At 41.3% G+C, this 14,562-nt stretch overlaps 1 protein-coding gene across 6 annotated transcripts in view; it reads right to left on the bottom strand.

Moving 5' to 3' along the window:
• LOC116494392 (integrator complex subunit 6-like) overlaps positions 1 to 14,562 on the bottom strand; it is a 37,188-nt gene that overhangs the window by 19,801 nt on the left and 2,825 nt on the right. For all 6 annotated transcript variants that reach the window (XR_004253858.1, XR_004253859.1, XM_032196267.1 and 3 more), the window contains exon 3: positions 567 to 716. Coding sequence is in view for 4 of the 6 variants with exons in the window: in XM_032196267.1 (XP_032052158.1) it covers positions 567 to 716 (150 nt within the window). In the remaining 2 variants the exon portion in view is untranslated. The remainder of the gene's footprint in view (positions 1 to 566; positions 717 to 14,562) is intronic.

Below are 14,562 nucleotides of genomic sequence, written 5' to 3'. Positions count from 1 at the left end.
ACACAGAACTATGTAAGAAGAGCTACTCTGCACGTGCACACACAGGCATTCTGAACACATTTTTGGAATTACTAGTCTTCTTCCTACAGGAAGGGCTACAAATCCTTCTATTCCACAAAAGGAATAAATAAGTTAACACATAGCAACTCAGTGAACTCAGTAATTTATGGTGTCAGTGTGGCAAAAACAGAGTAATTTGAACTGTAACTTCCAAATGTGAGAAAAGGGAAAGGCAGGACAAACTACAGACAGAATAAAACTGAAAAGCAGATGTGCTGCCATCCAGTGTACACGCTCCAACGCAGCAACTGTACATCTATACTCTGGGTTATTTACATTACTGTTTTGTTTTTCAACAAGAAAAGTAGTGCTATTGTATTTCCTGGTATGCTCAGAAAATGTAAAAAGAAAAACAATTTACTTTCAAGATTTAACACACAAGCTATCCAAAAGAACAATTACAAAACAGAAAAAGCAAAAAGATATACTTGAACCACCCAAATCTCTCCCTACTGTAATTGAGAAGCATACACAAATAAAAAGGAAGACTAGAAAGAGATTGTTACCTGTCCATAGTTGTCTATTCCAGACACTAATCTATTGAGATTTAACAAGTCAAATGAAGATCTGAGTGCCTGACCAAGGGTTGTTAGTCCTGATGCCTGCAGATTTTTCAGTTCGTTCATAAACGTTGCATGGTTTTCTTTCCACCCAGCCTGTTACATAAAACAAAAAAGCTTTTCAGTTTTGCAACAACTAGAATCAACTGTGAGTTGTCATTAACCTCCCTTCCCACCAGAAAAAAAGGGACATCCCTCATTATTCAATCTACTGCATCACTTACATGTTGCACACACCTAATCCATGTCTGCAGAACTTGATGTGAAATATACAGTATATATACAATGGGAGACTGATGAAATACGCACATTAAAGTGCTTGAAGAGCACAAAAAAGCAATGATAAAAGATAAAAGCAGCAGTGTCTTTGCTTCTTCTGTCTTATGCCCACCTCCCTTCCATCCTTTCCTCCACAAATCAAGACTAGAAGAAAGGACGCATATGCAGTGTGCATATGCATATACAGGAGTTACAAATCTAACAGTAACAGTTTAAAAACAAAAAAAAAAAAAAAGAAAGAAAAGCAGCAGCAATAACAACTGTCACCTTTGCTCCTCAGTGACATATTCTCCCTCCCACAAATTCTCCAAGTATATAAGCATATGAGTTTAGTTCATATGCTTATTTTTAATATACTATCTGACTCTTGCTTAACTTTACTGTTTTTCTTGTTTTTCTTCCCCATGGGTTCATTTCATGCCATTTGATGTACTGAGGTTACCGTAAGTTACCTTTTACCATTTTTACCATTCAAGTTACCATCAGGAGAATTAACAGAAACGGGTTTGGGTCAGGTTTGCTTTCCTGAACCAAGTCAAGAGTCCTATCAGTGCAGGAGTGCAGGGGGAGAAGAAAAACGCTGCACTGGGCAAAGGAAGAACAGGACTGGCTTAGCTTCATCACCAAACTGCACTCGAAGTTCAAAGGCACTGGGTTCCATCAGACAGGTCAGTGTCAGTAAAACACCATCCGTTCCCTCACCACTGTGGCTCAACAAAACATGGCATCTCATCAGCTGGGCCTCTGCAACTGCCCGCACATGCTCTTAGCCCAAAGCAAGCAACAATCCTTCGATACGTTTGGTCTGGTACAAAACAGCTACGAAACGAGTCACGTTTCTTGGGAACAACCAGGTTGCAGCTCAAAAGGTGTTTTTCCACCAGACTGCTATTTGAGTTACCTTATAGCAAAGACACATCAGGGAGTAAAACATTTACCACGGAAACACTATGCCTAGCCCACAACTTTAGATGGGACCTCTAATGAATTTAAGAGTTTATTTTTTAAATAAACAGTAACAGGCTTCACCGATATTTCAGGATTCTGCTATTTTCCCATTCTGAAAACATTTGCTCGGCTTCCAACTCCCACCACGTTTGATCCAGCTGCGGTCAGCTAACTGCCTGCAGAGCAACCAAGCAAGCTGGATGTACCAGGAGGAGCTCATCACCAGTGGCTTGTCTTCGAAGGAAACTACTTTTCGTTGTACAACCTCTCAGAGCTTCTTCAAAGATAAACCAGAGGAGACTTGTGCCTTTCGAATAAACGGGATAATACCAAAGAATCTTTAATTAAGTGAAGAATGACAGCAAACGCGACACTTCCCAATTTCATACACAGATTTAAAATGAAGACAGGTGTTTTTTTCCATTTTGTTTTGTTTTTCAATTTTTAGGCTTACTTCTGTATAATGTGTCTCCCAAAAAGACTCTGGTCAGTGTGGGTAATTACACATGTTTCAGAGACAGAAACTAGAGCCCAAGAAACTGTTTTCTCTTCTCCATACATGCAGTAGAATCATTCTTAGGGCAAAATAGTCAAGTACGTAACACAGAGCATATGGATAATGAGTTCAACAAAGCACTCTAAAGTGATTAAATAATAATCCTTCCTAAATTCAAAATACTACCACTAATGCTGCTTAGAAAAAAAAAAAATCTTTTATAAAACACTACTTCCACTTGCCAGCAGAAACGCTAAGCAGCAATTTGAAAACAAACAAATAAAATCCACCGCACACAAATGCTAAGACCACCAAACTCAAACATACCCAAAACATGTATCCTCTACAGGTCAGTAATTTTTAAGTCAAAACTAAGTATCAGTTATTTTAGTTGTTTACAAACCAATTCTAGCATGGAGTAATTTCACATTATCTTCAACATTACACTCCCACTTAGCTTTACGCCCTGAGTTCTTTAATAGCAATTTGAGCAGCCTTTATCTTGCTACCATGTTACTACATTATCTTTTGGTAGTTTAGATGAACAAAGTAATTTTACCCTCTATGTAAACACCAAAAAACTTTCAAAGGCGGTTGCGGGGGGAGTAAGACAACAAACCACTTCAAGTCCTGTAAGCTGAAATCTCACCCTATTTGCTTATGTCAAAAGAAGAGGCAAAGATGTGGTGTCACCGAGCCTTCTGTGCTGCCAAGAGCAAGTTGTGGGTACCACCTCCGAGGCCCTAAGACCTGGAAGCTACGGCACCAGCAGCAGCACGCTGCCTCCAGCTCCCAGCTTTGGCCTTTGCAAGCCATCATACCAAGAACTAACATACCTGAGAAGCAGCTCTTTTTGTTGTGGCTTAGTTTTCAGACAAATCTATGCCCTGCTCTGTCTCACCGTACCACTCCAGCAGTGCTTCAGCAGCTTCAAAAAGCAGGTAACGTCAACCAGCCTCTTTTGTCAGTAGATAGCCCCACACTATCTAGGATTCAGGCAAACACCAAGGTGAAAAACCTAGCAAAGAGGAGGTTTTATTAACCAGGACTAACAACATCAGAAGGAATAGAGCTGAGCTGCGAAAAAGAATCTCATTCATAAACAGCGACTTAAAGAGACCTTCAAAACACAGAAGAAATGACAGAAGAGTATTTCAATTGCAAGGGACAGGAAATAACATCTTATAAAATGCTTTAGTAAAGCAAAGCAAACTGCCTCCAAAGAATGGCTGCCTCCAACCACCTGACATTAGACCCCAAGAAGCCCAGGTCCAAAGCTCCCTCTCCTGATTTCTCCAGCTCCATGAAACCCGGGGAGCTGCTGCTTGGGAGCCTTCAGGCCTTCCTCCGCACTGCTTTCATAGGAGGTGCCGCACCACAGGGCTGCAGAGTTTATCATTCGTTCACGGGACTGCTTTCAGATCTCATTCAAAAATTGTAATATTACCAAAAATAATATTCCAAGTTAGCAGAAAATTTGCAATCTAGCATGCCAATCACAACAGCCTGTGTTATAGTAACTCCTCAGTATTTATTTCAACATACAGATATTTGTAGTTCTGCTCATGTTTCCCCAATAAGAAACTGATTTTAGATACTACAACACGTTTTAACGAAGTTTTGCAGTAATTCAAAGTATTGATTGCATCCATCTCAGGAAAACAGAGGCTAGTTCAGCATACCAAATCTGAGGCATGCTAGGCCGTCAGTGACATCCATTTGGAAAAAGTAAGGTAAGAAACTGATGCAATCTGAAACCACTCCTGCTACAGCATTTCTAAGTACCATGTAAAGAAGGTGAAAGCAGCTGAATATTTTGCCTCCCAAGTCACTGAAATTATTAAGTTTCAAGTTACCTTTCTGTTAACTCGGTAACTTTGTGATCACCACTCAAATTTGTTCGTGTCTGTGTCAGAACCAAGTATTTCTGTCCTAGGGAAAATATTCTTTTTGACTTCCTATAATGTCAGAGGTTGCTTCTCCGATTTCCCCTCTGTAATCTCCTGAAGGCAGCCCCAGCGCTGCTTTGTATGCTCTGCACTAAGGAAGACCCTCTCCTATATAATCTAAAGCTTTCCTGCCCCAGCTTCCCCTTGGAACGGGATTTCTCGCGAACACAATATTCATTTTTCACAACAGCAACACTGAGAGCTGGCCAAGCCTGTTTGGCTATGACAGAACTTGCCAAAGGGGGAGAGGAGAAGAGGTTCTGGTCCCATTCGTCTCCCTTCTGCACAAGGGGCAGGGTAACACTGCCCGGAGGTAGAGAAAACAGCCAGTGCCTACACTACACCCCCTTTTTTTGGTTGGTGTTCAAAGCTTTACCAGCTAGAAATAGCTCACAGTGGAAGAGAGGTGCTCTGAAACATCCCGTACCATTTTAACTTTTAAAATTCCTAAAATCAGCCACTGTTACACAACCTCATCACCTACCCATTTCATTCTCTCAAACGTTTCTTGGCACTGAGCAAACGGGTCAGGAGAAGCAGGAGCCCCAGCTCACAGCCAGCAGACTCCCCTCCCACCAGGCAGGAATGCCACTGGAGGCAGCAGAGCTCCCCGGGTCTGTCTGCACCTCAGCTGCAGCAACTCCTCTCCAGTTTCAGGACCTGCGTGCTCCAGTTACTTCTGTGCAACCCAGCAGTCCTGTCACTGCTCAGTACCCAACAGCCCTCAGCGAAGAGGCTCGGAAGATCAATTCTTTTTCATTCTTGGCACAGACAGCATGCCAACGCCTGTCTCAGAGCAGAACACCTCCGCACCAAATGCCCGCAGCACGCAGGACTGAACTCAGCTGATTGCCGCGTGGCACCTCAGGTGAGGGTCTGAAACACCAGCAGCTGTTTCCCTGCTCCTTCTCAGCAACAACCTAAGATCACAGGGCAAGGAGGGGCATAAAGACACATATGTTTTGGTTATCGAGCCAAGGCAGCTCATCTTTAGGTTTTCACAAAAAATCTGGTTTTGCAAAGCAGAACATGGAACAGAGTGTCAGGGTAAGTATTAGACGTGACCCTACTGCAGACACAGGAGAAACAAGCTCTGGCCACCCAGGTCACTGTTTGCTGCAAGCCCAGCCTAGAAAAAACATCTTTTCACAACTTCTCTTTGGAGGAGTATCTTAACCGATGGCAAATTCACAATTTTAACTCTCCTTCCGTAAGCCCAAACAGCATTCAATTACAGTAAGTGTACAGAAACGTCACTTGGTCCTTCTTGTGTTAGAGCTACTGAGAAGCAGCTTAGTTTTAACGCCACTGTTGTGTACAGTAAGCAAGTTTTTTCTTCCTGTCAAGTTATTTCTGGTTTTGTAAGGCACTCAGACTGAAACTTAGTGGTCAGGTGCTTCTTTAAATACAGAGCAGACTTTTGACAGGCACCAGTAGTCAACAGAATATATCTATATAACATATATCTATATAACATATAGATATATATATAAAATATACCTTAGATGTCTCCAAGAGAACAGAGAAGTATGAACTGTATTAATACATCTTTATGAAAACAAGTTACTCCCGTAGAGGATTCATTTAATCCCACACAGTTGACACATTGTGACTTTTTTTTTTTTTTTTTTAAATCAATGCTGTCCTTTGTCCTCTACCTCCATCCATTTCCAGGCACTACAATTGTTCACTATTTACTTTGATATCACACACACTTTGATATCCTTCCTCCCCTCCCCAGGTTTTTGTTTTGGTTTGTTTTCTCCCTTCACAATTCGAAACAGTTTAAATGTCAGAAAAAACATGTTACTCACTGGCCGCATTTGGGCCAGCAGGCAATGCAGCACAAACAGGTGGTTTGCAGACCAACAGAGTTGTCTCTAATGAGATGACATCCACTTTCCTGCATTTCAGGGTTTTACTTCTGTATATATATACTTCAGCTATCCTATAGCGTTGTCCTGTAGACCTGTCATCATTCAATAACTGGAGTGCATCTTCCAGTTTTGTTTCATCCCAAAGCAATCCCATTCTTACACTCCAAGGCAGGTCTTCCATGAGAAGCAGAAGATCCCCTTCAATGACACTTTTCAAATCTGAGCTCTCCTGTAGGTGCACCCACTGAAGACCAACTCATTTACAAAGACAGACTGCACCAGCTTGTTTTCTAAAATATATGATATTAGTGAATGCAAACAAGATCTAAACTGAACTTTAGTGCAGTACTGTCAGGCAGTCAACTACACAGATATAATTTTCATTTTATACAGAAAAAAGTATTTATCTATGATACTTAAAAACACACTCACACACACCCCTTAGGAAATCAGCTCAAACTATGTATTGTTCACTGCCCTTTACAGATGAATTCAATATTGAAGATATAGAAACGCTCTCTCATCAAGAAAAAAATCAAGATGATTATATAAAAATGACTCATTAATCTTTAAGCATGATATCCATGAAAAATACTAGCAGGCTCTTAAGGTCCATTAACAAAGCAAGAGCACTGCAGCCTTCTGTTAATGCAGGAATTCGAAGCAAAGCAGCATCTTCTCCTGTTAGAAGTGTCAGAGATGCTGTATGATCACTTAAAGCTGTACGCTATGCTTAGAATCAAGTGATAATAATAATCAATGCTAAGGGGAAAAAAAGCCTACATTACCTTTCTATTCATTACCTGCTGCTCCTGCTTTAACCCATCTCTGGATTTGAGCTTTTTGGTCAACAATATTTCATGTATTTTTGACAGGAACACTTGCTACACTTTTTGCTGCACAAGGATGAAAAGACTACACACGAAGAAAGGGAAGCATAAAAAGCAAAGGGATCATGGTGCCACCCCATTTCTACAAGCATTCTTACCTAAATGAAAGAACACTATCCTGACATTAAAGAGGCATTTTTTCTGAGAAATGCTCAACAAGCTCGGATATTTCAGTACAGCACTGAACCAGAGCAAGATACCTTCCATGCAACAGCTTAATGAAAATGGAACAGATTTAATCATACAATCTGCAGCTCTCATATAGTAAGCAAAACAAGATGCTGTTCAGTAGCATAGCAGTCATTTTAAAAAAGCCATTATAGGTGTATTTAAAAAACACTACTGGGTGGAACAGCTGAAACATGGCTGTTTCCATCAAGAATTCCCACTGACTCGTAGCGCCCACTGCTCTTCCAGACCACCAAACCTGCCTTCAATGCCAGTCAGCCCCTCACTCTGTCCTCCTGGCCCCTTCCTACTCCCAGCATTGCTCGAAAAGTCACAAGGAAAAAAGCTAGGAGGTTACAGAGCGTGCTATCATCGCAAGGGATTCTTCATGGCACGCTGCTGGAACTAGAAGAATTACTCATGATCCTCTAGCTTTACAGCACAGAGCTGAGATGACACAGCATGATCCATGTTCATTTTGAAAATCTCACATTCCTCCCCCTCCTTCCAAAAGCACATCGCAGAACCAGTGCAGCTCACCCAAATGTTACGTGTACTGCAAGCTCTTTCTGAATCTCAAGAAAGAACCGTATCTAAAAGAGGTCATCTAGTCAACAAATTTCCCCAATTTGCATCAGAAATATTATCTAAGGCACTGCTACAATAAAATAAAAAAGACTTCACAATTAAATACGAGGCGCCCACCCTCTCTCTTGCCCTCACGGTGCAGGCTGTGCCCCTCCACGCGCCGCCAGCCCGCAGCACGGGGCCAGGGCCCTGTGGGGCTGCTGCCAGCTGCAGGACACCAGGCCCTGTCCCCAGCCCAGGGCTGAAGGAACCGAGTCCCGGCTCAACAGATGCAGATGTTCCCACAAGCTTTTTTTTTTTTTTTTTAATTAAAAAATCCACCAGCTCTACCACTAACACGCTCCGAACACCGGTACTAATGCATTCTTCCCACTTACAAACCCAGCACAGCAACGCCAGCCCAGGCACACTGTAATCTTTGTTTGCAGCTAAGTTAGGCTCTTGACAACATCAAGATTTGTACTTTTAAACCCTATTTCACACTTTCAAGAGTTAAGAACATCCCAGAAACCAAAGCCAAATTAACAACTGTCTTCAGCTTTCAAAAGTAAAATGCAGGAGCTCTGAAGCACTGCCTTTAACATTTAACATTTCCTACGCTGCTTTCCTGGAAAGTTCTCATAGGAGCCTGAGCACAGAAACACAGTAACTGGGTAAAAAGTGAGACTGGCCTTTTAGTTAAAAAAAATAATAATAATTTAGAAGAAAACAAGGCTCTGGCTGACTTACCTGGTATGAAGTAGCTTAAATTTCAGAGATACTTGTAAGTGCCAGATCTTACACCACAAGAAACTCTAGTCTTTGAAACGCTGCAGGTTGAGGACACAGCTCCACACAGCTTTATGGAGAACCACAGATTCTGATCTGCACAGGAACCAAGTTTCATCACAAGAATGTACTTTTTCTCTTGGCACTTCACTAAAACCTTAACCCCAGAAGAACATGCTGTTATATTATATTTAAGATGGATTACTACGTAATCATTTTCCGACAACTCTAAAATTAACAAGAAGAATGCAAAGCAAAAGGTATTTTAATTACTCCCTACTATACTTTTTCAGTGGTGGTAAAAGCCTAAGAGTTATGTATTAACTGCTACATTGTAAGAATAAGGTTTATGAAGGAAGAAAAGCTTCCAAGACTAAATCACAGGAATGAATTTCATGAATTTATTAAATAATAATCTGCATTTAAAATTCAAAACAGCAATTCCCCTCTCCCTTTTGTGCTTTTGGTAGCCTACATCATTAAGTAAAGCCAGGAAGACAGGCATTCAAAATACTGGAAGAGAAGAAGAGAATCACTGACTGGAGACATCCAGAATCTTCTCAAAGAGCCCTTACACTTGCACTGCTCCCCCCTCTGAAAGCACTCATCTTCCAGAAGACAACGAGCTGCCTTTCAAAGTCACACAGTACAGAAATGACTTTTTCCTCCACTAGATTGCAACTATCTGAAGTATGAAAATACTGTAGGGGATATATTAACTTTTGTCTTGTCCATAACAGGCTCGGAACATCACTCTTGCACCACTGCTGCAAATCACTGTTCCTTCTGGCAAGCTTTGTCAACAGACTGTGAAAGGATGAACACTGTACAAGTGTCAGCATCCTTAATTACCTTTTCCATTGCTGCACTAAGCAAGATTCAGCATTTAGAACTGTATTGGCTAGCTTTTCCTGAAGGTTAAAAATAAACTCCCATTCTGAAGACATCACGTAAGTATTTTGTGCCTATTCTTAGTTATACCACAAAGCCAGGCTGCAAGGCCCAGAACGTCCACCGTAAATATCAACAAAAATTAGAAGATGCACATGCAAAACCAGAATACAAGCAGCATGAACGGGAAGGAGGCAGCCAATGCAGATTTCACTGGGCAGAAATCGATTTCACAAAGTACCTTCCTTCTTGCAGCTCTCACTACAAGAACACAACTAGGGGGATCCAACTTAACTGTTTGATTACACATTTTAAGCTTCTATTTTTAAAATAAAAGCGACCTTTGCACTGAGGATGAGTTAAGCCTCTTACTGCAAACATATCTACTTTTGTCTAGTTTATCCTGTAGTCTTAAGGGCTTACATCTTTGAATGTGTCCAAGATCAAATAAAGAACCAAATAAAAAGATGAAAAAATAAATTGCTACTGTGTCTATGAACAACAGATGTTGGTTTCCATTCAAATTCTTTGGCATCTCCCCCACAGCGTGGGGGAACAACCTGCTTCAGATGAAAAAGCAAGGTTTTACTTTACAAACTCCAAGAGGAACAGAACTGGTCGAAATATTTTCATTAACAATTAACTTTGCAGCACAGACTCTCCCTTCCCAGAAAGGCAGGTAGCTGGAGAAAGCACACGTTCAAGTATTTAACTGATTTCCAGAACTAAGGGTGAAAGTGACAGCCAAGCAGAGTTTGGTCTATCACATCTATCAAGAAAAAGTTCATTTCTGAACTGCCCTCCCATTTAAAATCACTTTCCTTCAAAAACCATCAACTTCTTGCTTGAACTTGAATTTTTACAACAGACCTCAATTTCAGAATGTACCAAACCGCTTCTTTCTTTTAGAAGCTTCTCTCTTTTAGAACGAATCACTCAGAATTTTCCTGTCATTAAAAAGGATATGGTACATTACCATACACAAAACTCCTCACTACAGTCTTTCTCCTCGCCATACCAGTTCCTGCATGAGCATGTTGACCCTAAGTCACACACAAAGGCAGATAGCACGAAGCAGTCACTCAGGACAAGAAGAACAGCATGTTTATACGTGCTTAATAGCATGTCTGAGCTTTACCCAATACATTAATTCTCAAGAAAGGGAACGTGCTTTTCAAAGGATGCTGTCTACTGAAACCCACTTAGTGCGACCGTAAGCTAAGAGGGGCTGCAATACTTCATTGCATGCTTGCTACAAGAATGCCAACTGATACTAGCGTTTTTAGTAAAATAATTTCAGAATTTTGATTCCTTTCACCAAGAAAGTTTTATCTGTCTTTGGCCTTCCTTGTTCAATTCTGAGATAGAGGCTTAATTTTTTTTTTTTTTAAAGGCCTTTTTGCATGCATACACAGTGCACACATCCTGCATTCAAAGACTTACATGATAAAGCAGTTAAACAGAAAGGAGAAGGTAAAAACTGGTGGGGGATTCTCAAACAGCATTGTGGATTTTGTTTTGTCCTCCAAAAGAACTGGACAATCAGGATTTGCCTGAGTGCTACTTAAGTACATGACATGTGTTTGTTTCTCTTCTTAAATCCATTGTGTCTAACAGAGTAAGTGCAATTGTTGGTTTTAAGCTACCCGTCATTTATGCTGAACGTCAGTCCAGTGAAAATAGACAAACTCCATGGCAAAAAACAAACCAAGCGCAGTAGAACCTGTATCAGAAGACTGGAGGAGAGGTCTGCTTAGTACGTCACAGGCAGTGAAAGATGTGTTGAGACACGTGAGCAGATTAAACATTGCTAGGAATGACTCAAAATCTGTATGGAGGAATTGCTGATGTGAGAGGACTGGTTGCGTATCTCCAATAAACAAGTACAGAATGTGTGCTCCTGAATTAGTTACCAGTAACACTGGGTAGCCTACCAAGATGTCGTCCAGTACTATATTCTGTGTGTTTTTTTCTCTTTCAAGTAACTCTTGACTGGTAGATTCACCAAGTTTGTACGGTATTTACAGCATATGTGGAGAGAAAAATAGGCCTCTCCCACTTACCTCAGCCTTCTTTCCCTTTTACATCTATCCAAATAGCAACTTTCCTCTTGTTCCTGTAGCTGCCAACATGCCCTGCACCAAACACTTCTGCCTGCATACCTCACTAGCAACTTGTACCCTTCCAGTCGTACACACCTCCTTTGCCACACAGGTCAGGCCTCTGAGTGCTCGCATGTGCAAGAAGCCAGACTTTTTAATATATAAAACTGATGATTTCTGCTATCTCAGAATTCATGTAAAAGCTTATCAATTTAAGATTATGCTATGCATTGCTACATTCTTCTGGTTGTCTTCCTTGACGGAAGTTACAACACACACAAATGCACTTCCTATCACTTCAGGCAGCCTTCCTGAAGATCTCTGCCTCAAACCCAACACGTTTCACAGTCAGGTTTCTCTTTCTCCCTGCATCTCAGAAAATTAGATAAAGTTAGTCTCCTGGAGCCTGACCTTATGAACTTCCACTTTTGAAGCACTATTTCAGTATCCTAAATGAACAGGTTATCTACACATGCCAAGCACTCTTTGACAGACTCTTACAGCCCTGCACAAACTTCCTATTCCAGCCTCTAGCATACCCCAATCTGGCATCAAAATCTACGGTCATCAAGCTCAACCTGTTAGGAGAATTTCAGGGAGACAGGAGAGGTTCCCCAGACAGTACGTCATGAAGGCTGCTCCCACACATTGCTCCTTAGCTTTGGAGCACACGTTCAGAGTAGCAGGATCACTAACAGACACGGAAGGCGTCCCATTAATTCCTGTTTGCACCTCAGCCACCTCTCTTTCACTTTCTTTCTCCTGCCTACGTGGCACATAATTTCAGGTTAAGGCTATCAATCTTTCTGCCTTCCCACAGTATATAGATACAGCTTCCAAAAGCATCCGTCACTTCTAGTCACAAGAGGTGGTCACCCAAAAATTTCTTAACACATATTCTCCCCATCACTTACCGGTGCATACCAAAAAAGCCTAATACCTCCCCAACATGGCTCACAGTGATCGTTCTTCCCTCAATAACGCCTTAGTGTTTTCTTCAAAGTCACAGTGGACACTAATCTAAAGCTATCACCTGCAGGCATTTCTCAAACAATGAAGTTTCAAAGAGCAGTCTCACACTATTAAGACTTTCGAGCTAGTTCTCAGACAGCTACATACATAGTTCAGGGAATCTATTTATAGTGCAGTCACAACTGAGTCCTGAATTCAGCCTAAGACACAAACAGAAAAAATGCATATAATTTCAGATTCAGCAGAATAAATGTAACTTAAGTTCTCCCAGTCCCCAGACTTGTGACCAAATCGTTTATGAAAGTCATTACAGAGTCTCACAAGAACGTTAAACAAAAGTTGTAATTCTATGACCCTGCCATAAATAATACTCCTCAAGCACTGAGGAAAGGCCGTGTCACTATCAGCAGCCAGATATCAGTCACATGGGAACAGGGCAGCCCAGTTAATCAATAACTTCACATAAGACCACCATTGTTTTTTTCCTGGACTGAAGTAGCCATTTGCAACACAAATCCACAAGCAGACCACAAACCACAAGATGGGAGGTTTAACAAAATCAAGACTGGAGAAAAAAAAAAAAGAGCTAAATCTTGCTTTCATTTTCAAAATCTCTTTTTAGGCAGAGATTTGGGCACAAGCTCCATCTACAGTGAAATCTAGATAGATCTTGCTGAAATCTCCCTCCCTCTTTTCTGAATTGCTGGAAGACAGCAAAAGCTTGGGTTAACTAGAGCAGGTGAGAAGACACTCCCCTCCTCCCCATGCTTTTATTCTAGCACCCCTAATACAGGAAAACCCGAAGAAACTGGCTTAAGATCTTTCCCACTTAAATCATGACACGCTAGAGAGCTAATATCAGCTAGAGAGAAAATATCTGAGGATGCTGAAAGTTCACGCAGCTTCAAAAAAATCAACTGAGCAAATGCAAAGAAGAAAACGCTAGAGAAGACCATTCCTGATACACCAACCCCTAGCGTGTCTCTGACCTGCACGTGTGGGGAAAGCACAACTGCAAGTAATGCCCTCGCCTTGTTTTCACTCTCCTCCCCACTCATTTGGTGTCCAGCACTTTTTTGCAGAAAGGGGTAGGGCTGGCACACCCGGGAGGTACAGCGGTATCTGGTTGATGCATGGATGGGATGGAGCACCCAACACCCCATTAATACAGACATCGTACTTCCTCTCACAAATCATCTCTGCGTGATGCAGCCAACAAAAGCAATGCACCTGAGCTGGTTTCTGAGGCCTTTGCACTGAGTGGAAGTTGTTTAAGACTCCCACCTCCTCCATCTTTCTGTCCCCACCTTTCTAGGACAGTACCCGGTTGCCTCTTTAGAGGGGTGCCACCCCAATCCTTCGCAGAGCCATGCTGCAAACTCAGTGACTACGTAATCCCATTTCAAAAAGTGACACAGAGCCATGAGCAGTCATGTAACAACAAGAACGACTGGGAGAAGAGCCACACGTCTCAAATCATTTCAGACACTTTTCACTGAAGACGGTTCCAAACACATCATCTTAGCCAATCTTTGTGCCACGGAAGGACCCTTTCACATAGAAAAACACCATTATTTGTGTGACGTGTTCGAGAGATGTTCTTTTCCACCAAATCCAAAATCTGCATTGTTGATTTAAAATACTTTAAGGCTTCAGGTAAATGAACTCTGAAACATACAGTTCATCTCTCAGATAACCCACATAATTATTTCCCTCGGTTAGTTCCCTCCTAACCTTAAGAACTATCTGTGAGATTATGATTTACACTAATTAAATTACATAAAGAAAAAAAGAGGATAAAGCAGACATTTGACAAAAAACAGTTGCTAATACTTGTATTTGGAAAGCAGACTTGCAAAATATGTTCACTTGCCAAGCTTGCTTACTCCTTTTCTAAATCAAAAAAGCCAATAAGGTATCTAACTCCAGCAGTGCTTGCAGAGAAACTGCATTTTATTTCTTTTACAAGCACATTTTCTAAGACATAGGGAATCTGGACTACACTAGAATGTTT

This window comes from Aythya fuligula, chromosome 13 (assembly GCF_009819795.1).
Source record: "Aythya fuligula isolate bAytFul2 chromosome 13, bAytFul2.pri, whole genome shotgun sequence".
Taxonomy (NCBI): domain Eukaryota; kingdom Metazoa; phylum Chordata; class Aves; order Anseriformes; family Anatidae; genus Aythya; species Aythya fuligula.
The sequence above is the reverse complement of the archived record's forward strand: the minus strand, read 5'-3'. Positions and strand labels throughout refer to the sequence as shown.